General features: G+C 35.3%; 1 protein-coding gene across 4 annotated transcripts in view; it reads left to right on the plus strand.

Annotated features, from left to right (window-relative positions):
- Positions 1 to 24,619, plus strand: part of KIAA2026 (KIAA2026 ortholog) — a 106,302-nt gene extending 81,683 nt beyond the window's left edge. For all 4 annotated transcript variants that reach the window (XM_057548701.1, XM_007182189.2, XM_007182190.3 and 1 more), the window contains 3 exons: positions 11,982 to 12,097; positions 18,997 to 19,187; positions 20,309 to 24,619. In XM_057548701.1, coding sequence (XP_057404684.1) covers positions 11,982 to 12,097; positions 18,997 to 19,187; positions 20,309 to 23,952 — 3,951 coding nt within the window. In that variant the 3' untranslated portion in view covers positions 23,953 to 24,619. The remainder of the gene's footprint in view (positions 1 to 11,981; positions 12,098 to 18,996; positions 19,188 to 20,308) is intronic.
- Positions 24,620 to 25,814: the final 1,195 nt, after the last annotated feature.

The following is a 25,814-nucleotide window of genomic DNA, read 5'->3' on the forward strand; positions in this document are numbered from 1 at the left end:
TTTCCACTTTATTGTACAGTATCCACTTTTCATCGCAGGTCACAATTTGTTTTAAAAACGGAACGTTTTCATTACATTTCAGTAGTGAATCGCATGTAGAAATATGGTCAAGAAGGTTTTTTGCTTAACTTATGTGGAACCCAAACATCAAAACAATTCGCATAACCAAGCTGATGCAAATGATTTTCAATGCTTGATTTGGATATTTTAAGTATGTCAGCTATTTCCTGCGTAGTATAATGTTGATTGTTCTCAATTATTGTTTCAATTTGATCGCTATCAACTTCAACTGGTCTACCTGACTATGGAGCATCGTCCAGTGAAAAATCTCCAGCACGAAACTTTGCAAACCAGTTTTGACACGTTCGATCAGTCACAGCACCTTCTCCATACAATGCACAAATCTTTTTGTGCGTTTCAGTTGCATTTTTACCTTTCTTGAAATAATAAAGCATAATATGCTGAAAATGTTGCTTTTTTCTTCCATCTTCAATATTAAAATGGCTGTCTTTTTTAAATGCACACTGATATGACAGCTGTCACATATAATCTAACAAAATTGTTTCAAATGAAGTTAAAGACAACTAAGTGCCACTAGAGCCATCTTACGGAAAAAATCAAACGAACCTTTTGGCCCACCCAATATTATTCATCATCAGCTTTCAGGTCTACGATGGCTTCAGTAACAGGGAAGACATATTCCATATAAACATTTGGTTGTCACAAATGCCCTTACTAAAGATAGAAATTACATATGTGATAGAGGATTTAATGTGGATTCGTTTAAAAACCTGGCTGCTTTTGGGAGCTTCTCTGCAAGGCCTTTCTAGATAGTTTTTCCTACCAAAGCAACAAGGAAGAATTACCCCATTTCCTTATCCAGGTCAACATTCCATTAAAAAAGCTTTCTTAATCTCTTAGAGGTTTTGCCATTGAGCTACTCATTGTACTGGAAGATTTACAATCTTTTAAAGTCTAGATTGTTTACTTATTCTTGCAAGACAACTAATTCTACTTATGATTTTTAATGTGAGGAGAGAAAAAATGATTTAATTTTCTGAGTTTGCTTTAGTTCATTTGATCCCATTACTTCATTTAAAGGCTTATTCAAAGAGAACTCAACATCCTTTACGTCCTCCAGTGCTATACCAGACTTCTGACTGACATAAATAGAAGTACGTAGTTTGACAAAATCCTTTCATTTTGTCTATCTCATTATTATTTAGATCATAGGATTCTTTTAGTGCCCTAAAGGAGAAATCATGACATTTTATTGTTTTTATTTTTGTGGTTTTAGTCAAGAGAGAAAAATTGCATTTTGCTTAATTATTTGGAAAGTAGTCTTTTTTTTTTTTTTTTTTTTAATTTTTTTATAGCTACTTTATTTATTTATTTATTTATTTTTGGCTGTGTTGGGTCTTCGGTTCGTGCGAGGGCTTTCTCCGGTTACGGCAAGCGGGGGCCACTCTTCATCGCGGTGCGGGGACCGCTCTTCATCGCGGTGCGCGGGCCTTTCACTATCGCGGCCCCTCCCGTTGCGGGGCACAGGCTCCAGACGCGCAGGCTCAGTAGTTGTGGCTCACGGGCCCAGCCGCTCCGCGGCACGCGGGATCCTCCCAGACCAGGGCTCGAACCCGTGTCCCCCGCATTAGCAGGCAAACTCTCAACCACTGCGCCACCAGGGAAGCCCGAAAGTAGTCTTTTTAATTTAGGAAATTTATTAGTTTTCCAGAAAGATAGAGCTACGATATTGATAAATTTGCCTGATCCTATTGTATTTGAAATTTATTAGACATTTTTGCTGTCTAAATAATCAAACTTGTTAGATTTTTGTCAGGCTAATACAGAAGTGGTTATATTTCTGAATTTCTCATGTGACCCTTTTTTTCTTGCATTTGGTTAATTTCCGTATGTTTTATATCATAATTTAGATCTTCAAAGAGGTTTCAGTCTTTTTTCTTTGATAATGAAAAATCAGTATAGAGATAAGGAAAAGGGAACATTTGGCAAAAAAACAAAGTTATAAGAAAAGAAACCTTTTCTGGATTATGAAATGATAAATGATAGTCTTATCAATATAGATAAACTAAAATTTAAAATATAATACCCTATCTTTCTAATACACCTTTTAGCAGTTAAGCACCTCAACACTGAGCAAGTTTTAAGACAGACTTCAAATATTTCTGTATTTCATATTCAGTATGTAAGAAAAGCTATAAAACTGCCTGTACTCTTTGATCCTATAATCCTAATTGATATTTAACTTTTATTTTCCCCCATTTTTCACCCTACTCCCCTACCCCCCCGAAAAGTAATTTACACAATAGTGTGTTCAGCAGACTGTCTCTAATAGTAGAAATTTGGGAAAAGCCCATATGTCCAACAGTAGGGAGATGACTAACCAAGCAATAATATTAACACAGTGGTATATCATATGGCTAGTAAAATAAAATATTTGTAGATCATTGTTACTACATGGAAGTATTCATGAAATGTTAAACTTTTTAAACATCCAAAAAATATATGCATAATAATTACAGTATGTCAAAAGGCATGTTTAAGAGAATTAGAAAGGAATTTCAAGTCATGAATAAAATTAATCTATTATGTTCTTAAAATAATTTAAATTCATAATACAATAATAGCACTTATCTTGCCTAACCAAAGGCTGTGCATTAGCTAGATCAAACATTAGAGAAATCAGAAGCTTAGATCAGAGGTAGTGACACCCTAGTTTTTGGTCACAGAGTTTTGTAAAAGCCGGTGGTTATCAGTGAGTAATGATTCTGCCCACCCCCCACCCCTGCCCAGCGCTGCTATGAGACTTTGGCAATGTCTGAAGACATTTTTGATTGACATAGTTGAAGAGGTGGTACTGGCACTTAATGGATAGAGGCCAGCCGTGCTGCTAAAAATATTCTACATTGTAATGATCCTACAGTGCACCTGACAGCCCCCCACAGCAAATAGTTATCTGTCCTCAGATGTCAGTTGTGCAGAGATTGCAGAACCCTGGCATATGCCTGTTTTTGATCAGGGCCCTAGTCTCTCATAATGAGTTGCTGCTGCCAGCTTATTATGGGGAGAAAACAAGTTGATGTTTTGACACTTAGGTAGAAATCAATGAAATCATATGCCAGATTCCATGATTGAGACCATTTAATCATATCATATATTTCTAATTAAGACTTGTATTTGATGGAACTTGTGAATGTCAGTATTAACCTTTACCCTTTATGATTTTCTCAGATTGTTAAAAGAATTCTTGACCTTAGCTTCAGATCCATCTCAGCTGTCTGCAATCCATTATGATTTATGGCCTCTTTTAAGTATGGTCACCATTTACCTTTTACCTTCATTATAGGAAATGAAGTTATAAATTGGTTGTATATGTATTTTCTTTGTTCATTTTTTAAAATATGATGGAAAACATTCTTAAAAAGTGAAGATATAGTAAGAAATAATACACAGGTAAATGGTAAAATATAGTCAAATTATGTATAAAACTTCACTTATATGAATTTATGTGAACCCCTAAATCATAGTTGCATATAGTAAAAGCTTGATATAAGGCAAAGAAATTATTATACATTAATCTTATTTTCTAACACCTGTAACAAAGAAATTTTACTCTATTATAATGTAGGATTATGGGATTTTTTCCCTCTTCTCTCCATATCCCATTTGCTCACAGTGAGGCATCAAATCAAAATTATTTTATAGCCATCTATTTAGAGTAAAAAGTCTATTTTACTACAGTATAAGGAACTTTAGATACATTCAAAATCCTGAATATGCCCTAATTAACTTACGTAATGACTTTAGTTGTACATATGGTTGCATCAATATCTAAATTGTCCTTTAATTAGTTTTATTTAAGTTTTTGGCAATTACATCATTGTGTATCTTGTTTTCTTACTCTAGATCTTTTGATATGGTTAACAAAACTGAAAACTAGCTCATCTGTGGGGGGAAAAACACTCTGTCTTTAAATTGTCATAGTTAAAGCTTTCAAAAAATTAAAATAACCTTTTGGAAACCCTGTACAACAAATAAAATAAATAAGTTTCTCTATCTGTCATATTCTAGTCTTATTCATTAGGCAAGTACTTCCTCATTGTTTTCTGTGTACTATGCGTAATACCAAGGAACTTGGTTGAAATTCAGAGACTAAAACAAAGTCCTCATCCTCAAGGAATTCACTTTAGAGCTTAAGCTTTTTATCGCCAATCCTGGGGATAAATTTTTAATTTTAATCAGGATTGGTTGCGCTAACTCCTGTCCTTTTATAAAAGACTTAATCTTTTATTTTCAAGCCATTTTTTTTATTCAGAGGTCACCAGACACTCTAGACACTTGCTTTACTTCCCTTAATGACATGTTAATATATTATTTGAGAGTAAGACTTTATGGACTTTATGAAGAATCAAATATTAACTGACATGTTCAAAATAATAGTAAGAAAACAGAACTAGATGACAGGAAATGTGAACCAGAACAATAGCTGGCTGATAAGACAAAACTTGACTGTAGTCACTGAATTATCTGAAAATGCATTATCCTCATTTATTTATGGTAAGTCTTGCTTTGGGGCATTCTTTTTGACATTTAATAACTACTCTGCTCAACTAAGAACTGGATTTTAACTCTTGTTAATAGTGCTCACTGTTTCAACTTACTGCAGTGTGGCATAGTCTGTATCCCATCAGGGAAACTTTCTTAAAAACAATATTTGAACACCTCTTTTCTTCTAAGAAAAGTTCCAATTAAAAGGGAAAACTGTTGTTTCGTATTTTTACATCAGCCAGAGAATTAATGCTGCGTGTTCCCAGCATGCAGTGAGCTTCAAGGAAGAATTGAACTCGGTGACAGCTCCTTCTATAATTAGAACTTCATAGTGTGGCTTTTATTCTTTGCCTTAAACTCTTTTGAATTACGTATCACACACACTTATTCAAATGTAAGTAACAATCTAAATGCCAGATATTTTTCAAAGCCCCAAGTAAATTTGTATTATTTTCTATTTAATTGTTACTCTACTGCCTTTCAGTGGCAAGAGTTCTGGAAAATTGAATTTAAATCCGTGAGGTGCTTAAGACCAAAAAATGAGCTTCACATCATTCTCTTTTTTATATTACAGAAGATATCAAAATCTTTGGAAAGCCCCTAAAATTTAAAGATAGGGTAGTTTAACCTTTTGTGAACTAGGGAAGAATACCATCCAAAAAATGGAGAAGATTGAACAGTAATAGAACTTTCCTACCATCTTACCAGACTCTGTAAAAAAGGTAAAAATGGTACATTATATATGGAAGGAAAATTAATCCCAAATCTACCAGAGAATTAAAAGGAGTCTAAATAGAAGGCCCAGAGTCCACATGTGGATCTCTAGCACTTTAAAATAGAAAAAATCCTTGCATGGAACCAGTTTCTTTTAATGAAGATATGATGCTAACTAGTTGTAGCAGGTGCTTTTACTTAGGACAAGGCCATTTAAGGCAGATTTAGTGGCGGTAGCATGAAGTGCTAATAGACAATTGAGGAAAAAACCTACAAAAGCAGATTTTAGGAGTCCAAAACTATTAGTAATCAATAACCACTTAATATAGGGACATAGGTTATAGCCCTGTAAACCCTGCAGTCACTGCCTTAAAATATGAAACAATAACTTGTTCATAATGATGATCCAAGTCATCAAGAGTTAAATTATATTCATTGTGTACTCAGAAAATCTGGAAGACATATTTTAGGAACGTTTCTATCAATTTTTTAAAATCTTTTGCAGCTCAGTAGAAAATCTCAGTAAGCTAAGAAATTTACTTCTATAGTTTGAATACTTATTGTGGGCCTGCTCTCTGCTAGGCATTGTGATGGAGCCTGAGAAAGTAAAAATAAGTAGGATACTGACCCTGCTTTTAAGATACTCCCAGTCTTAATTTCACTTACATGGACCTTTTTATGCTCTGATGATACCATATGTAACATTACTTAGTGATTAAGATTGTGCAGTGAATTGCTTGAGAAGCCACCTTTCTGATATCAGGTATAGATTTGATAAAATTTTATTAACTTCTTTGTTACCACCAATTTACTAAAAAGAATCAAATTCAGATACTTACCCAATAGTTAATTTCTAGTTCAGGATTTTTTCTTCTTTGTGAATGAAAATGGTTACACACCATCAGTTACATACATATTGTTAGATTTTCTTCCCCAGTAATAGTAACTATCTCACTGGGAATGTGATCTGTCCACCCTCTATACAAAGTCAAATGACACTGAAACTTCCAATATTATCACTGACGCAGTTGTTTGTCTTCATGCTTTCTAGTTAAATGCTAATTTAGAAATATAATGGAAATGTACATGCTGTGCAATGTAGGATATCTTTAAAATAAAGTACAAATGCTTTCCTTTTCTATTGAATTAGTCTTAAGAGAAAATGGGTGAGAGTACCTAAAGAGAAAATACTAGTATATGTATGATAGGATAGTTCATATTAGAACCTCTGAAAGTGTGAAAATACTCTTTAACTTTTTCCATATTAATATGCAAACATTTCACTATACTGTCTAACTAGTACTTTTTCAAGTGACTGTATACCAACAAGATGAATGCAGTGTTTTACCCCCAAAACTGTGAATATGCAGGAATATACTAATATAGTAGTAATTTCTTTAGGTGAGCAATAAGAAAAAAAAAAAAGTAAATACTTACTACCTTTTCACTTAATATTACTTAGACTAAGGAGAATGCCAAATAATTGGATTATTAACATGCTTAAATATAGTTAATTTGATTTGTGCTGTGTTTTTATACATTTGCATTTAAATTATTTGTAACCTACCTTTGGATATTGCTAGTGATTTTAAATGAGACATCTTTGCAGACAAATCCATTTGGCTTTTCTAAAAGTTATTTGAATTTTATTTGAAAAGCATGATGTATTATTATCTAATCCCTTTCCACCATGTGATTTATGTCTGTGACAAGAACCAAGCCTATAACAAAAAATATTTTTTCATATGATCCCTGTTTCTGTGCTGTAACAACATATTTGTAAGTAAAAGCATGTAGAAAAAGAGCATTGATGCCTTTTTCATATATATTATGTTTTGTCCATAAAAATTATCTTTTTTATCATCTTCACAATAATACCCTTTCAATTTAAAAAAGCATTCTTTGCATATTTATATGTGATGTTAATCTTTTCTTCATATAACTGTTGATACCTATTTTGTTTAGATATAATGTTATAAGAAAATCTATATAAGTAACAGAATGATTTGTGTAAACAAATTACTTTCACCTAAGTTTAATATTCAAAGCAATTTATTTGTTTTCCTCTTTTCTTCCTTCTAGATGTTCAGTGTCCCCAGCATCAGTAGATTGCCAACTCCCTCTCCTTGCAACACCCCAGCCAGCATTATGCTGGTGCTGTCATACCCGATTACTGCAGCAGAATGGAGTTTTTCTTTAGTTGTAAGGTAAGTTTCCCTCCCCACTCATTTCACACACATAGACTCAACTTTTCATTTTACAATATTGTGTAGTTTTGTAAGTTTTTTAAAAGTTTCTTTTCTCTTATGGTTCCTTAGGTTATTAACCTATCACATTCAAAAACTTACAAAACTGCATAATATAACAAAGGACTTATCTTGTAGCCATAGACCAGCTCCTTATTGTAGTAATCCCTATGAGGTTATAAAACCTTCAGTGTTTGACAGTGGGGCATCTCATGGAAAGGGAGCTGGCAATCTGCAGCTGCTGTGGACATTGGCTGAGAAAGTATTGAAAGGTAAGCCTCAAATTTAGACCGTATTGTATACCTTTGGTTCCCTGGTGTATGTTTGAATTCATACTTTATTTTATGTTAAATTTCATAGTAAATTTATAAAAGAAAAATATATTACTCTCTTCAAAGTGACCTTCAGTAAATGTTTGAATTATTAAGTTCACATAACGCATTAGGATTATTTTAGAAAAAAATTTTTGTCCATGAAAATAGTGAGAATTCTAATACCAAAAATTGTTCATTTACCCCCATATTCACATACCTGTTCATAAAGAAAAGTCAGCACTAAATTCATATATGTAAAGCTTATTAAATATATTTTTTAGTAGAGAAACAATTATAACACTGTTCTACAAATAACCATTTACTTAATCTTTCTATCTACTTTCTTTGATTCTGTATTGATCAGTGCAGATAAAGACTGTAAGAGCCTTTCTGATTTTCATTATATCCATATTCTCTCTTATGTGTTTGAAGATGGGGAACTTGCTGTTTTCCTTGTTTTTTTAATTCACTTTTAAACTTTAGATCACCATAGTTTTAAGTACTACTGTAATTAAACAAATGAAACAAAGTAAATTTTAGAGATTTTAATGTTTGCATTACAGAGATACCTACGTGTAAATATAGGAACTTACACAGTACAGTCTCTTCTTCTTTAGGAATTGTCTGTGTGTAGCCCATGAGAGATGGCATTGTGTAGTGGAAGGAAAGTGGATTTTAGCATTCGGGAGATCTAGAATTCTAAAGTCTTCTTCCACCTACAAGTACTTCTCTGTTTACTTTAGATACTTTCCTTCTGTAAAATTATGTCCTCTGAGTTCCCTTTTAGCTTTAATAATTTCATCCTAGAAGAAACATGATAGTTTTTCCTTTATCTGTGTATATAAATAAAGTTGATCAGTCAGTTAAGCTATTGCTAATGATCTGATTTAAAGTCCAGGAAATATTTTGTTTGATTTTAAATAGATTTTTATATTAGATCCAAGTTAAGGCAGATTATTACCATTTGACTAACTTCATTTAAAAATTCATAACTTCTCTACGTTAGTTCCATTGTATACTGTGACACTCTGAGACCAGCACTAGGTAGAAAGGGACATATTATTTTATTTCCATTTGGATTGTATTGACCAAAGAAATAATAAATGAAAGAAGCAGTATGAGTTTCTCTTTTACTGTCAAGTGATTAAAGTACCTTATTACCTCAAACACCAGCCCTGGAGCAGTGATTCTGAACTTTTTTAAACCTATGCCCTCTTTTGATAGATGACACACATACCCCATGGCAGGTATAGGGATGCCCTTTGTTGAGGTCATCGTATCCTTTATATGTATCTTCTAGTCAAAACATTTTATCAGCCTTTACTTTCTATAATTTGTGTTATGAAAATAATAAACTTTTTGTTTGTTTTTCAAATACAGAATGATTAGATAGGCATTTTCAAATATAAATGAGATACCATACCATCACTACCCCAAGTTGAGAATATGCAGTATAAAGAAGGGGAAGAAGGCCAAAAAACATACATAAAGTTGAAGGCCTTAGACATTTACAAACAGGCCAGTGGGTAAAACAGAGTTATATGGAAGTTAGGACTCTATTCTCTGATTGATTTATATGACCCCTCCTGTTCAGTAGTATATTTTCTGGGCATTGGATTAATTAAAATTTAGTAACCAAAATAAAATCAAAAGGTAAAATTTTCCTAATATTTTTAAAACTCTTTCCTATAAAAATTAATGTTGTAATTTAGTAGAGACACAAACAGAGTTGATAAATGGCTTTAAGTAGTATCCAGTTACACAGTCTCCCCTTCCCATGCTTCATCTACCTAGTCCTAAAAGTCCCATAACACTGATAGTTCTGTATTCCCTACCTCATCACCACCACACTAATCCATACAGCCACCGTACTGCCCAGGTTAACTCTGCATCTGTAATTCTTCCCCATATAACTCCCAGTTAATAAGGAATTCAGCATGCCTGGCGCCCCCTAATCCTTTAATGCTTTTCCAGTTAATTATACCGTGAAGAGAATATTCTCCCCACCTTCATTCCTTACCTCTTTCTGCTCTCTTTAGCTTAGGAAAAGTTTATTTCCACCATCACCATTTCATTTTTGAGCCAAATAGAAGCTGATATGTAGAAAAAAATAATGTTGTTGATATGCCTTGTTAAAGGGAAAAATCTCCATCTACTATTTTCTATTTTTTATTGAAACAAAATCTTACCTCATTCTGAAAAGGATTTATGGTAGCTGTTACCTGCCTTTTCATCTTCCTCAAATAGCTTTACATAGATGAAAGTTATTTCTTGCTCAGTTTTATTATTTATAATCTAATAGTTTTGTTTTCATGGGTTAGAATATGCACTTTATACTATCTCATAACATTTCTTTGAGAAAATAAACTTTTGAGGTATAACTCATTGTTAGTTGGGTCCTTTTAGAATGCTTTTGACAAGATGGAAAGTCTCTTCAGGTTAGTGTATTATATGAAATAAAAGTTACTTTTCTTGAAATTTTTTCACAATACTATAATTTGTTATGCCACTGAGAAGACACAAAAATTAGTCAGTGAGCCTAGGTTCCGTATTCATTATGAGCACATGCACATATAATCTCACCTCTTCCTACTCTTCTAATGAACAATTTCCCTTCTGAAGTATAAAAACCTCAGTTAGAAATGTTGTTTATTTTTATGTGCATAAACATTGTGTTGGTTTAAAGCACAAAATTTTCAGGAGTAGGAAATACAGTGTTATTGATCACTTAGTTTTGTATGTGTCTAAAATTTCCATGACAAAAGGAAAAGTTTTAGATATATATAAAGTTGGGAAATTTATGCACAGATTTTAGAATATGCTTTGCTCTAGGGAGTGGTTATTTTTCTGCCTTAATGTTTTACCTATATGCAAATTGACTCAGAGTTCCTGTGGGGTGAAATCTAATTTTATGCAGGTTAAATGTGATCTGTAACATATATAGTTGTGTGCCTTTTGTTATAAAAGAAATAAAATGAGTGGACTATGTGGTATGTAAATTATATCTCAAAGCTGTTACCAAATAAAAAAGAAGTACAACTTGGTTATATAACAGTAAGTGACTATAGTGATGGTGGTGGTGGTGATGTGGATAGCTGGTGTACACTAACATTGTGGAGAAGGGGGAGTTGGCTACCTAAAGATATAACTTCTGTAATCTTCCTGTTCCTATGGTATTCAAGTAATTTTATGGGTACTGATGAAATGTATCTTTACTAGAGGTTTTATAACCTGTGTCAGATTGAATTTATGTAATACAGTTTTTAAGAGGCAGTGATGTAATTAGTTCTAAAGAACTTGGACTTCACCAACAGGCAGATCTGGGTTCAAGTCAGAGAACCTTAAACAAGTCATTTAATCTCTCTGAGCCTTAGTTTCATCATTTGTTAAGTAAGGCTAAAAATGCACACACTTTAGAGGGTTTTTATAACTGCTAGTATACGTGAACTCTCATGCTCACTTGATCTCTCTCTCCCTCCCTTCCTGCCTCCCTCCCTCCCTCTCCGTTTGTCTCTCTCTCTCTGTCTCTTTCTCTCCAAGTATGAATGAAATACTTAGGATAATACTTAGCAAATGGAGGGCATGTCAGAAATTAACCGTTAGTATAGCATGATAGTATTGAAAATGGTGACCAGTTGTTTGCTTTTCTGTGCTGGAAACATTTTTAAATAAAATAATTGTAAAATTTCCTAAGGAAGTTTGTTAAGATGGCTTTTGAATAGGATAACAATTCAGGCTTTCTCTCTTTTTTTCCCCACTGTTTTGGAAAAATTACAGAAACTTTACAGAAGTGAGCAATGTCATTTACATAGTTACATAAATGTTTGTATCTTTACATGTGTTTTAGTGATTTATAAAAATGTTTATAATTGACCCAATTAAAAACTTTAAAAAATTTTTTTATCTCCTGGTTTAATTAAATGGGTTTTAGATTTCTCCTGTAGAATTGAGAATCTTTAAAGTATATCAAAGAAGATTTATTATAGGATATTTTCCTCCTTGCTGCAACCTTCTGAAGAAGAGATATGTACTTATTTGATGGGTATTGGCATTTTGTTTTGTTTTTTACTCAGAAAATAAGTCTTGGCGTTTACTTTTGGGTTAAGTCTAAGGAATTTACTTTTAAAATTGTGTTTTTTAGGGCAAATGGTATCATCGGAGGCAAGCTGTAAAAGAATTGCATAGTACATTGATACGTCTTTTAAATGAATTGCTGCCATGGGAACCAAAGTTAATGAAAGCTTTTCAAAGAAACAGGTAAATCAAGCTTTATTATCTGTTTTACTTTTTAAGGCTCTTACTTTATGATTATGGAAGGTGTCCTGGTATCATTTAGTATAGTTTTCCATTGATTCGTAATTCAGATATTTTTGAGTACCTACTGTGTACAAGGTACCTCCTAAGCCCTGACAAAGTACTGTTGATTAAACAAAACTCTTACTGTGTGGTTTATATTCTTTTTTCTCCCCCATTTTTTTTTCATTGTGGTAAAATGCACAAATAAAATTTACCATCTTAACTAGTTTTAAGTGTACTGTTCAGTGATATTAAATACATTCATGATGTTGTGTCACTGTTACCCCATCCATCTCCAGAACTTCATCTTGTGAAACTAAAATGCTATACCTGTTAAACGATAACTCCCCATTCCTCCCTTCCCCCCATCCCGTGGCAACCACCATTCTACTTTCTGTATCTATGATTTTGACTAAGTACCTCATATAGTACAAAATATTTGTCTTTTTGTGACTGGCTTTATTTCACTTAGCATAATGTTCTCAGGGTTCATCCATATTGCAGCATATATCAGAAGTTACTTCCTTTTAAAGGCTGAATAATACTGCATTTTATGCATATACCACATTGTGCTTATCCATTCATCTGTAATGGGCATTTGGGAGGCTTTTCATGTTTTAGCTATTATGAATAATGCTGCTATGAACATGGGTGTACAAATATCCAAGACCCTGCTTTCAAATTTGGGGGTGTATACCTAGAAGAGGAATATGGTAATTCTACTTTTAATTTTTTGAGGAACTACCATACTGTTTTCTACAGTGACCGTACAATTTTACATTCCCACCAACAGTTACAAGAGTTCCAGCTTCTCCACATCCTCACCAACATTTGTTATTTTCTTTTTTTTTAATTGCCATCCTAATGAATATGAGGTGGTATATCATTGTAGTTTGGATTTGCATTTCCCTAATGATTAGTGAAATTGAGTGTTTTTTCATGTGCTTATGGCAATTTATATATCTTTGGAGAAATGTTTAGAGATTTTTTTGATTATTGATTCAATTTCCTTACTAGTTATAAGTCTATTCAGACAGACAAACTCAAATGTCAGATGGTGATAAGTGCTGTGAAGAAAAATGAAGCAGGTTAAGGGGAATAAGAAATGCTTAGTTTGGATGGGATAATGATTGCTCATTTACCAGGGTGTTGGGGAACGCTTCCCTGATGAGTTGATGTTTGAAAAGAGACCTGAAGGAAATAGGGGAGAGAGCCAAGTGGATATCTAAGGGAAAAGAAGATGTAGAAGCCCTAAGGTTAAAAGCATGATTGACATTTATAGGAAATGCAAAGGGGCAAGAATAACCAGAGCTGAGTGAGTGAGGAGGAAAGTGGTAAGAGTCAAGAGTCAGAGAAGTATAGGGAAAGGTAGCCGGATCATGTACGTGTTTAAGGATTTTGGCTTTTACTCTGAGATGAGAAGCCATTGAAGAGCTTTAAACAGCGGAAGTACATGATCTGACGTATGTTTTAAAGCACTCGCTCTGCCTGTTCTGTTGAGATAGTGTAGTGTGGGATGACGATAAAGGCAGGGAAGTCAGTTACACTATAGTAGTAGTCCAGGCAAAAAATGACAGTGGCTTGGACCATGATAGTAGCAATGCAGACGGCAAGGAGTGCTTGGATTCTGGATAGATCTTGAAAGTAAGACTGGTAGAATTTCCTTAAGGCTTGCATATGGAGTGTCAGAAAAAATGAGGAGAAAAAGATGGTGCCTAATATTTTTTATCTAAACAACTGGAATAATGCAATTGCCATTAGCTGAGATAGGGGAAACAAAGAAGTAGTTTTGGGGAGGGGGTGGATTCAGGAGTTTGGATTTCAACATGTTAAGTTTGATATGCCTTTCAGATGTCTAATTGGAGTTACTGAGTAGGCAGTTTAGCATATGAGTCCCAGTTAAAGGGAGTAAGCCAGGCTGGAGGTATACATTTGGGGGTTGTCAGGATATAGATTATATTTAAGCTGTGAGATGGTAGAAATCACCTAGTATATGAGCATAGATAAGAGAGACTGAACCCTGGGACATTCCAACAGTTAGAGGTGATGGAGATGGTAGGACTCAGCAGAATTGACTGAGAAGGAGTATTCAGCAAGGTAGGAGCATAACCAAGAGTGGTGTCTTAGAAACCAGGTAAAGAAGATGTTTTAAAAAGGAGGCTGCTCATGATGGATTGAGGAAGATGAGGATGAGAATTCATTGTTAAATTTGGCAATATCATTGATGAGCTGTGTTGATACAGATGTGGGTAAAAGTCTAAGGAGTCTGTTCAAGAGAATTAGGGGTGAGGAATTGGAGTTTTTCTATAAAAGTAGAGCAGAGAAATAGGGCAGTACCTGGAAGGACAAGTTGGAGTCAAGTTGGATCATTTGTTTTTATTAATGGGAGAAATAACATGTTTGTATACTGGTAGAAATGATTGAATAGAGAGGCAAAAATGAACTCAGACAATGGAAGGGACGTTTGGTTGAGTGAGATTCTTGACTAGGTGAGAGAAGATGCATAAGTTGGAAGGGTTAGCTTAGGTAGGAAGATGGAGAATATGAGTACAGATGAAGGTCTTAAGTTGCAGACGAGGTGTGAGCATATGAGAGTTCTTGTCTGATTGCTTCCATTTTCCCTGAAATAAGGAGCAAAGTCATTAGCTGAGGTGAGAAGACTGAGAAGGGAGGAACATTATACTACCCCCATATAGATATTTCTAAAATGAAATTAATTTTACAGTTATCCTTTGGTAACCCACTCTAGTATCTTACAGCCCTCATCTGCTCTGTAAAACCCTTAAGCAATAATTGAAAGATAAATAAATTGAGAGTAATTATTAACTAACATTTATTGAATATTTATGTGCCACACAAACTATGAAGTAAGTGCTATTATTATCCTCATTGTACAAATAAGTAAACTGATGCTTAGAAAGTTTAAGGAACTTGCCCAAAGTCTTACAACTGTTAAGTGACAGAGGTGAGATTTAAACTCCAATATGCACACATAGGAATTTTTTTTTTTTGATGTGGACCATTTTCAAAGTCTTTATTGAATTTGTTACAACATTGCTTCTGTTTTATGTTTTGGCTTTTTGACTGCAAGGCATGTGGGATCCTAGCTCCCTGACCAGGGATCGAACACACTCCCCCTGCATTGGAAGGCGAAGTCCTAACCACTGGACCGCCAGGGAAGTCCCAAACAGATAGGAATTTGTGGCAAAAGTAAATTGGAGAGAGCCTCCCATCAAGCCTCTTAGATAGCCTCAACCACCAGAGGGCAGACAGCAGAAGCAAGAAAAACTACAATCCTGCAGCCTGTGGACCAAAAACCACAGTTACAGAAAGATAGACAAGATGAAAAGGCAGAGGGCTATGTACCAGATGAAGGAACAAGAAAAAACCCCAGAAAAACAACTAAATGAAGTGGAGATAGGCAACCTTCCAGAAAAAGAATTCAGAATAATGATAGTGAAGATGATCCAGGACCTCGGAATAAGAATGGAGGCAAAGATTGAGAAGATGCAAGAAATGATTAACAAAGACCTAGAAGAATTAAAGAACAAACAGAGATGACCAATACAATAACTGAAATGAAAACTACACTAGAAGGAATCAATAGCAGAAAAACTGAGGCAGAAGAACGGATAAGTGACCTGGAAGACAGAATGGTGGAGTTCACTGCTGCGGAGCAGAATAAAGAAAAAAGAATGAAAAGAAATGAAGACAGCCTAAGAGACCTCTGGGACAACATTAAACGCAACACCAGTCGCATTATAGGGGTCCCAGAAGGAGAAGAGAGAGAGAAAGGACCAGAGAAAATATTTGAAGAGATGATAGTCGAAAACTTCCCTAACATGGGAAAGGAAATAGCCACCCAAGTCCAGGAAGCGCAGAGAGTCCCATACAGGATCAACCCAAGGAGAAACACACCGAGACACATAGTAATCAAAGTGGCAAAAATTAAAGACAAAGAAAAATTATTGAAAGCAGCAAGGGAAAAACGACAAGTAACATACAAGGGAACTCCCATAAGGTTAACAGCTGATTTCTCAGCAGAAACTCTACAAGCCAGAAGGGAGTGGCATGATATACTTCAAGTGATGAAAGGGAAGAACCTACAACCAAGATTACTCTACCCGGCAAGGATCTCATTTAGATTTGATGGAGAAATCAAAAGCTTTACAGACAAGCAAAAGCTACGAGAATCCAGCACCACCAAACCAGCTCTACAACAAATGCTAAAGGAACTTCTCTAAGTGGGAAACACAAGAGAAGAAAAGGACCTACAAAAACAAACCCAAAACAATTAAGAAAATGGTCATAGGAACATACATATCGATAATTACCTTAAACGTGAATGGATTAAATGCCCCAACCAAAAGACATAGACTGGCTGAATGGATACAAAAACAAGACCCATATATATGCTGTCTACAAGAGACCCACTTTAGACCTAGGGACACATACAGACTGAAAGTGAGGGGATGGAAAAAGATATTCCATGCAAATGGAAATCAAAAGAAAGCTGGAGTAGCTATACTCATATCAGATAAAATAGACTTGAAAATAAAGAATGTTGCAAGAGACAAGGAAGGACACTACATAATGATCAAGGGATCAATCCAAGAAGAAGATATAACGATTATAAATATATATGCACCCAACATAGGAGCACCTCAATACATAAGGCAACTGCTAACAGCTATAAAAGAGGAAATCGACAGTAACACAATAATAGTGGGGGGCTTTAACACCTCACTTACACCAAAGGACAGATCATCCAAAATGAAAATGAATAAGGAAACAGAAGCTTTAAATGACACAACAGACCAGTTAGAGTTAATTGATATATATAGGACATTCCATCCAAAAACAGCAGATTACACGTTCTTCTCAAGTGCGCACGGAACATTCTCCAGGATAGATCACATCTTGGGTCACAAATCAAGCCTCAGTAAATTTAAGAAAATTGAAATCATATCAAGCATCTTTTCGGACCACAACGCTATGAGATTAGAAATGAATTACAGGGAAAAAAACGTAAAACAGACAAACACATGGAGGCTAAACAATACGTTACTAAATAACCAAGAGATCACTGAAGAAATCAGAGAGGCAATCAAAAAATACCTAGAGACAAATGACAATGAAAACACGACGACCCAAAACCTATGGGATGCAGCAAAAGCAGTTCTAAGAGGGAAGTTTACCGCTATACAAGCCTATCTCAAGAAACAAGAAAAATCTCAAGTAAACAATCTAACCTTACACCTAAAGAAACTAGAGAAAGAAGAACAAACAAAACCCAAAGTTAGCAGAAGGAAAGAAATCATAAAGATCAGAGCAGAAATAAATGACATAGAGACAAAGAAAACAATAGCAAAGATCAATAAAACTAAAAGTTGGTTCTTTGAGAAGATAAACAAAATTGATAAGCCATTAGCCAGACTCATCAAGAAAAAGAGGGAGAGGACTCAAATCAATAGAATCCGAAATGAAAAAGGAGAAGTTACAACAGACACCGCAGAAATACAAAGCATCCTAAGAGACTACTACAAGCAACTTTATGCCAATAAAATGGACAACCTGGAAGAAATGGACACATTTTTAGAAAGGCGTAACCTTCCAAGACTGAACCAGGAAGAAACAGAAAATATGAACAGACCAATCACAAGTAATGAAATTGAAACTGTGATTAAAAATCTTCCAACAAACAAAAGTCCAGGACCAGATGGCTTCACAGGTGAATTCTATCAAACATTTAGAGAAGAGCTAAGACCTATCCTTCTCAAACTCTTCCAAAAAATTGCAGAGGAAGGAACACTCCCAAACTCATTCTATGAGGCCACCATCACCCTGATACCAAAACCAGACAAAGACACTACAAAAAAAGAAAATTACAGACCAATATCACTGATGAATACAGATGCAAAAATCCTCAACAAAATACTAGCAAACAGAATCCAACAACACATTAAAAGGATCATACACCACGATCAAGTGGCATTTATCCCAGGGATGCAAGGATTCTTCAATATACGCAAATCAATCAATGTGATACACCATATTAACAAATTGAAGAATAAAAACCATAAAAAAAAAAAAAAAAAAGTAAATTGGAGAATGTATGTTCAGATTTTTTTTAAACAAACAAAAATAAACAAAGGGTAAAAGTAAAATAGAGAAACTCAGTTGAAAACAAATGAATAATAAAGGATCTCTAAAATATCATGTAATCATTTGGAAATGTTTCTATCTCTCTTAGTGTTATAGAAACATAGGTATTATGTTTTTATGTGAAAAGGATCTCTGAAAGATCACTTTTCAGCTTTGTTTCCCTATGCTTAATTTAAAAAAATAATTTCTAGTGAGACCCAAAGGTTTAGATATGATTGCTCTCAGGATTAAATGATGGATTGTTTTTGTTTGTTACTCTTTGTATAATAGTCAAAAATAATACACACTGTTTCTTAGAACTTTCTGATTAACTCTTTTAAATGACCTTTTAAACTATATTATAATCAGCAATTTTAAGACTATCTCAAATCTATTTCTATCAGTGCAGCTAGAAAAAAAATTACCTTTTTCACATTTAATAGGTCTAACAGCAGCCTTTAGAAAGACAAATAGGTGTATGTTCGAACACTTTATTCTGAAATTGCAGATATAATTTTTTAAGTTTCTTATGCCTACACCCTGTGTTTTGTCTTCTTGAACAATAGTCATTGGCATCTTAGACACACTTGGTTAAAACATAGGTTTAGTGACTTAATTGAAAATACTAAAATATAGCTTAAAATGTTAGAAGTTACTTTAGCTTCCAAGAGTTCAATACGTACGTATTGTTTGTTGTGTCGAATATTTTTCTTCAGGAGTCGCCTAAAGAAAGACTATGATGATTTCAGAAGACAGCCTGATCACAATAAATTTACTGGAGAACCGTGGACTGCTGAAGAAGGTGAAGGAGATCCTGGAAAAGAATCTCCAAAAGTAGAACTCAGTAGCAAGTCTATAGACACCACAGAACCTCTAGATATCCTGGAGAAGGACCATTTTGATTCAGGTAGGCATTCACACTTTCTTTAAATCAACACTAAAAGCACAAAGAGAAATTTTAGTATCTTTTGTGGAGATAAAGGATAATCTGGTTAATGAAGTTCATTGATTGGGGAAATCTGTTATGTTTGAAGGTGTACTAATGTCTTATTAAAGGTTCTTTGGAGTCATTATTACTGTTCTAGGAGTTTCTGGAGTCAGTGCCCAACTCCAAACTGTAGGCTTGTTATTGCTCATTACAGACCACACATCATTGATATGCAGTCCCTTTGAAATAGGTTTAGCGTTTTCTTTTTATTATTATTATTTTTGAAGCACTATTTCTGATGTTTGCTTTAAATGGAACTTGTCAAGTCCCTAATAATTGTGAAGATTTTTTTTTTTTTTATGAGGAATGATCAAGGTTGATGGCCTAATAAGACCAGAGTGGACACCTCATTCTTATAAGGAGGCTGGATAAGATGATCTGTAATTCATTTCAACTTATCAGATTATTTTATTCTATAAATCTAGTTAAATAACTTTCTTTAGTTATCTAAGAGGTATAAACATTTGTGGTTAGAAATGTATTAACCTATTGTTTTCCATGTCTGGTGAATTGAAAAAGAGTAACTTCTCATCAACCCAGTTTGATCAGATATGAATATAAATTTTTTACTATAGGAATAATTAAACACCAGAAAAATCTGGACATTTTTTATTCCGTAGAGTCTCTCTCTAAAAATAGAAAATATGGAGAACCATCTCTCTTTGATATGAAGGTTTCCCTATCTAGAAGGAGAGAACTAGATTCCTTTCCAAATCTAAATTCTGAGCCCTATTGCTGTCTTGAGTATCTCTTTAAAAGATGTAAACTTTCCTTTTACACTTGTATTGGCAGCAGAATTTGATCAAAAATAATTTCCTTATTAATAATATGTTGTTCTTGGGAATGGTTACAATGTCAGGATTACCCTGTCAAAGGTCACCTTACCTTAATTTCCATCAGTGGTACTGAGACTTTTGAATCGCCCTACAGGTTTCTTAATAAATTGCTTGTTCAAAGATTGACTTTCTTTTTTATAATTGGTCTTACCATTGCTATTTTGCTGTTTTATATAAACAAAATGCTTGTTTTATAATTTTCAGATGATATGAAATTGTCAGAAATAGATTTACCTATGGCCAGAAGCAAGTTGCTGAAAAAAGAATTGCCTTCTAAAGATGTACCTAAGACACTGCCTAAAACACTTAAACGACAGTCCAAACAAACTAATTATCTGGATGATAGCACAAAAGAGCTTTCCCCAAGGAAGAAAGCAAAGTTAAGCACAAATGAGACAACAGTTGAGACTGTAGAAGGTGATATGCAAATTGACTGTTTGAATGAATCAAAGCATACGGAGCCACTGTTTGCAGAGTCATTTGCCTCATTGGATTCAACACCAGTGTCTACTCTCCAGAAAGGGACCAAACCTATTCAGGCCTTGCTTGCAAAGAATATTGGGAACAAAGTGACCTTAACAAATCAACTGCCCCCTTCCACAGGTAGAAATGCTCCTGCTGTGGAAAAGCCAGTTATATCTCCTCCAGAAGCAAGCCCCATAAAGCCAGCATTGACCTGCCACACCAGTACAAAAGGTCCTTTACAGATGGTATACAAAATGCCCTGTGGCCAGTGGTTGCCCATAGATCTTCATAACAGCTCTGTAAAGATTCAGATGCAACATATGCTGGATCCTAAAACAGGAGAAAAAATCATGCAGCAGGTTCTCATTCTGCCTAAGAATTTTGTAATTCAGCACAAGGAAGGGAAAGCAGTTGCAAAAGAAATACCACCACTTCAACAAAAAGGTACAGAACAACATGGTTCATCTTTCCCACAGACAGCAAATGTAAACTCTTCTTTAGCATCAGTTCTTGTCAACCCAACAGGAACTGTTTCTACCCAACTACCTAATGCAGCTTTCAACAAGACAGTTATACCTTTGTCAAATGTGAGTAATGCTAGACCACAGCCTTCGACACCTGTAACCTCCATAAGTAATTTATTAACACCACCAGTTAAGACTAGCCAGAGTGAGGCAGGAAAAGTCAAGAATGCAGTTTCAGCAGCTGCATTCCCCCAGCCCATTGCTTCACCCACCATTTCCTCAACAGTTCAGCCTCAGTTATCAGCAACAACACTAAATGAATCTACAAATCCAGGTAGTTCCCTCAACTGTTTTGCACAACAAACTGCTGATTCTTCTGAAGCAAAGCAAGAACTGAAAACTGTATGCATAAGAGATTCACAGTCAATTCTTGTTAGGACACGAGGTGGGAACACTGGAGTTGTAAAAGTACAGACCAATCCAGATCAAAATTCATCCAATAGTTTATCTTCAAGTTCAGTTTTTACTTTTGCTCCTCAGCTTCAGGCATTTCTAGTGCCAAAATCAACAACTTCATCATCCTCTGCTTTTTCACCAGTAGCTGGAACAACTGCTACATCTAGTCTCCCGCCTTTTGGCCAAGCACCTACTTCTGTTTCCATTCCAGCTGGCTTTAATCCATCCACGGGGAAAAATCTTAAATTTACATTAAGCCAACCTTCCTGCAGTAGTAATTTGGGGCACATGATAGATAAAGCTTCACACATGCCCACCTCTCCCTTAAAGTCTTCTGTTTCTTCTAGCACTCTCCTACCATCAACAGCAAATAGTTCAGTAAGCGTAATTAGCATATCAACAGGAAATTTTGGACAAACCAATGCAAATGTTATTCATACACCAGCTAAACAGCAACAAGTAGATTATGTCACAAAAAGTTACCCTGTTACAAGATCAGAAGCAACAGCAGCAACAAATGAAGATATGGTCAGTGGGACTCCAGTTCAGAAACTTATGCTGGTGTCAGCTCCATCTATTCTTTCTTCTGGCAGTGGAACTGCAATTAATGTGGCACCTGCACCAACATCTACAGGTGTTTCTGCCCAGAAATTAGTTTTTATTAATGCTGCAATTCCCAGTGGCACTTCAACCCCAACTATTGTGGCAGAACCATTAAAACAAACTCTTCCTCCTCCCTTGAGTAAAACATATGTTAAGGCTCCAGAGCAGCCCCAGATAGTACTAATTCCATCTACAGTGGGAGCACCAATAAAAATAAATTCGTCACCAACTGTGTCTCAGATAAAAGATGTGAAAATTGGGCTAAACATAGGCCAAGCAATTGTAAATACTTCAGGCAGTGTGCCAGCTATACCATCAATTAACCTATTGCAAAATGTAACCCCAAAAGGAGAAGAAAAAAGTACCAAGGGCTATGTTTTGCCACTGTCAACAAGTGGTAATTCAATTCCAGTAAGCTCAAATTTTGTGAGTCAAAATATTACTCCTGTTAATGAATCAGTGGTTTCTGCTTCAAGAACAGTAAACATGTTTTCAGTAACAGGAGCAAATGTATCTTTGGGTTCTCTTTCAGTGACCTCAACCTCTGCCTCAGTTGGGACACGACCTCCTGTTTTAGTCAGTGGAAATGATACCTCTTCAAGAATTATGCCTATTTTGTCAAATAGACTTTGCACGTCAAATCTCGGAAACACTGTGGCTATATCAACTGTGAAAACAGGACATCTTGCATCATCTGTTCTGATTTCAAATACACAACCAACAGTGTCTCCTAAATGTCTAACATCAGCTTTGCAAATCCCTGTTACTGTTGCCTTGCCTGCATCTGTGACTGTATCCCCTAAAATAATCAACACAGTGCCACAGGCCGCAACAGTACCAGGAGCCACACGTTCTGTATCTCTTTCTAAAAGACAATCTCGGACTTCCGTCCAGTTTCAGTCACCAGGGGTTTCAACTCCAGTGCCAACAAGTATAAACACAAATAAACCTCAAACTGAATTTCCATCCTCTTCACCGAATCCAGGTAAAATAATTAACATTTCCAATTTTGCTTCTCTGCCAAACCAGCAACTGTCCCCTGCTTTCGTAAAATCAACCCCCAGTTACAGTTCTGCTCCAGCTGGCACTGCCGTTCACACTGGTGCAGCACCATCAAATGTAACTAGTGTGGCAGGGGGCCAGTTCAGTGAGCCTTGTATTCAGCAAAAAATAGTCATCAATACCAGTACGCCTTTGGCACCTGGCACACAAATCATGATTAACGGAACCCGCTTTATTGTTCCACCACAAGGTCTTGGAGCGGGCAGCCATGTTCTCCTTATATCCACTAATGCAAAATACGGACCTCCCTTAGTTCTTAACAGTGGCCAAGGCATTCAGCCTACACCGGTAGATAACCTGGCCCAGAAGATCACGCTAGCATCAAATAATTCTTTAAGTGGGCAACCTGTGAAACATTCTCTAAGAAGCTCTACAAAAATTGTAAACTCTCTTGGGAATGCAAGTTCTCTACCCACAGTACATGCAGCACCACAGATCATAAACCCAGCTGCTGAAGTTTCTGTACCACCACCTGCACCAACAGTGTCATTGACTTCAGTAATTAAGTCTCCTCCAGCTGCTCTTTCGGCTAAGACATCTTTGGTTTCTGCCATTTGCTCTAGTAATCCTTCACTGCCAAGTAGCACTTCAGTATTTCATTTGGATACATCAGTCAAAAAATTGTTGGTCAGCCCAGAAGGAGCCATTTTGAATACCATAAATACTCCAGCATCTAAGGTTTCTTCACTCTCTTCATCACTCTCTCAAATTGTTGTATCTGCCAGTCGAAATCCTGCCTCTGTCTTCCCTGCTTTTCAGTCATCTGGCTTAGAGAAGCCTGACACAGCTGCATCTTGAATTTAGACTAAACGAGCCAGTTTTTAAATAATGGGGCATTGTTTTGACTCCCATAAAAATTTTAACTTTATTATACTGTTGAAAACATATTATACATAGTTTGTGTGTGTGTGTGTGTGTATGTGTGTTTTGATGTATCTTTTCATTAGCTTGCAGCAAGGCTTTGTTTTTCTTGGGGAGGGAAAAATCTGTTCCATTTCACTCATTGGTATGAGTATGTTTTCAAAGGTTATTTGTTTAAAATAGACAGTCAGGACTTACCTGCCTATATAACATGAATTGAACAAAGTCAAATTTGACTAGTTTGGAGTAAGCTAGGCTTTTGCACACTTGCATTGACATGTTTCTTCTTGAATTTGGACTGTTGCAGCGTGGCTCTACAGTATGGTATTCTGTGTCTTTAGTGGAATCTTATTTTTATTTCTGTAAGAAAATGTATATATATATATTTATGCATTGTGAAAATGCAGTCCATTGTGTAAAATTGTACATATTCCTAAATCCTTAACAACCTGTACTAAACTATATGTACAAAGAACTATGCTGTCTTATTTATGTTTTGTTTACATAATGTATAGTTTTTTAAGTATTTTAGTAATTTTGGACCAGTGAACTGTTAGCATCAATGCAGAAGAATCTGCATGTAATAAACTGAGTTGCTGTATTTCCTTGTTTGAATACCATTTTTTTTTTTGAATACCATTTTTAAAGTGCGTTCTTGTTCCATTGAAAGACTACATGATATAATATGAGGACAGATCTTTACAAAAAGGAATTTAGGCTAGGAAATTTGAATTAATAATAGCATTTGTACAAGGCTTTAGAATTTACAAACTTTACTTCCACATATCTCATTTGACTTTCACAGTACTCTTTGAGAGCTTAAATGATGTGCCCTAGGTCACTCAGCTAGTTGGTGGTATAGCCAGTATTTGAACCTAATGCTTAAAATCATTTCTGCATAACTTTACATTGCTTCTGCTTTAAAATTTCGCTCTGGATTTCAGTGTTTTAACTTTTTTCTCTTAATCCACCACCAGGTTCTACATTGATCAAAATAAGTAATCTTAAAGGCCAGTGTGTTTGGTCTGTGTTTATACATCCCAAATATGTTTTTTTAACTTTTTATTTTTATTTTTTATTTTTTTTTTTTTTTAGATTTATTTTTTATTGATTAATTGATTGATTGATTGATTGCTATGTTGGGTCTTCGTTTCTGTGCTAGGGCTTTCTCTAGTTGTGGCAAGTGGGGGCCACTCTTCATCGCCGTGCGGGGACCGCTCTTCATCGCGGTGCGCGGGCCTTTCACTATCGCGGCCCCTCCCGTTGCGGGGCACAGGCTCCAGACGCGCAGGCTCAGTAATTGTGGCTCACGGGCCCAGCCGCTCCGCGGCATGTGGGATCTTCCCAGACCAGGGCTCGAACCCGTGTCCCCTGCATTATTGGCAGGCAGATTCTCAACCACTGCGCCACCAGGGAAGCCCTAACTTTTTATTTTTAAATAATTTTAGATTTACAGGAAGTTGCAATGATAGTACAGAGAGGTTTGGGGTACCCTTCACCTAGTTTCCCCCGATACATTTATTTTTACATTGAGGGGTTGGTTCATAGTTGACTGATTTTCCAAAATGATATTTAAAAACATGAATTTTGTTTGTTTAGAATGACAAATGAATGTGAACACTTTCAATTATTTATAAGTACTCTCTTTTTGTGTGTATTTTTCAATTACAGAGCAGTTACTTAAATTCCATTGTAAAGCAATGTTTATATGGATCAGCTTATTCTTGGGGTTCAACTTTATGGTATTTCAAAATTTGCCTCATTTTAAATAAAAGGTAGATTTTATACTTATTTGATGT

This window comes from Balaenoptera acutorostrata, chromosome 6 (assembly GCF_949987535.1).
Source record: "Balaenoptera acutorostrata chromosome 6, mBalAcu1.1, whole genome shotgun sequence".
In the NCBI taxonomy this organism is placed as follows: domain Eukaryota; kingdom Metazoa; phylum Chordata; class Mammalia; order Artiodactyla; family Balaenopteridae; genus Balaenoptera; species Balaenoptera acutorostrata.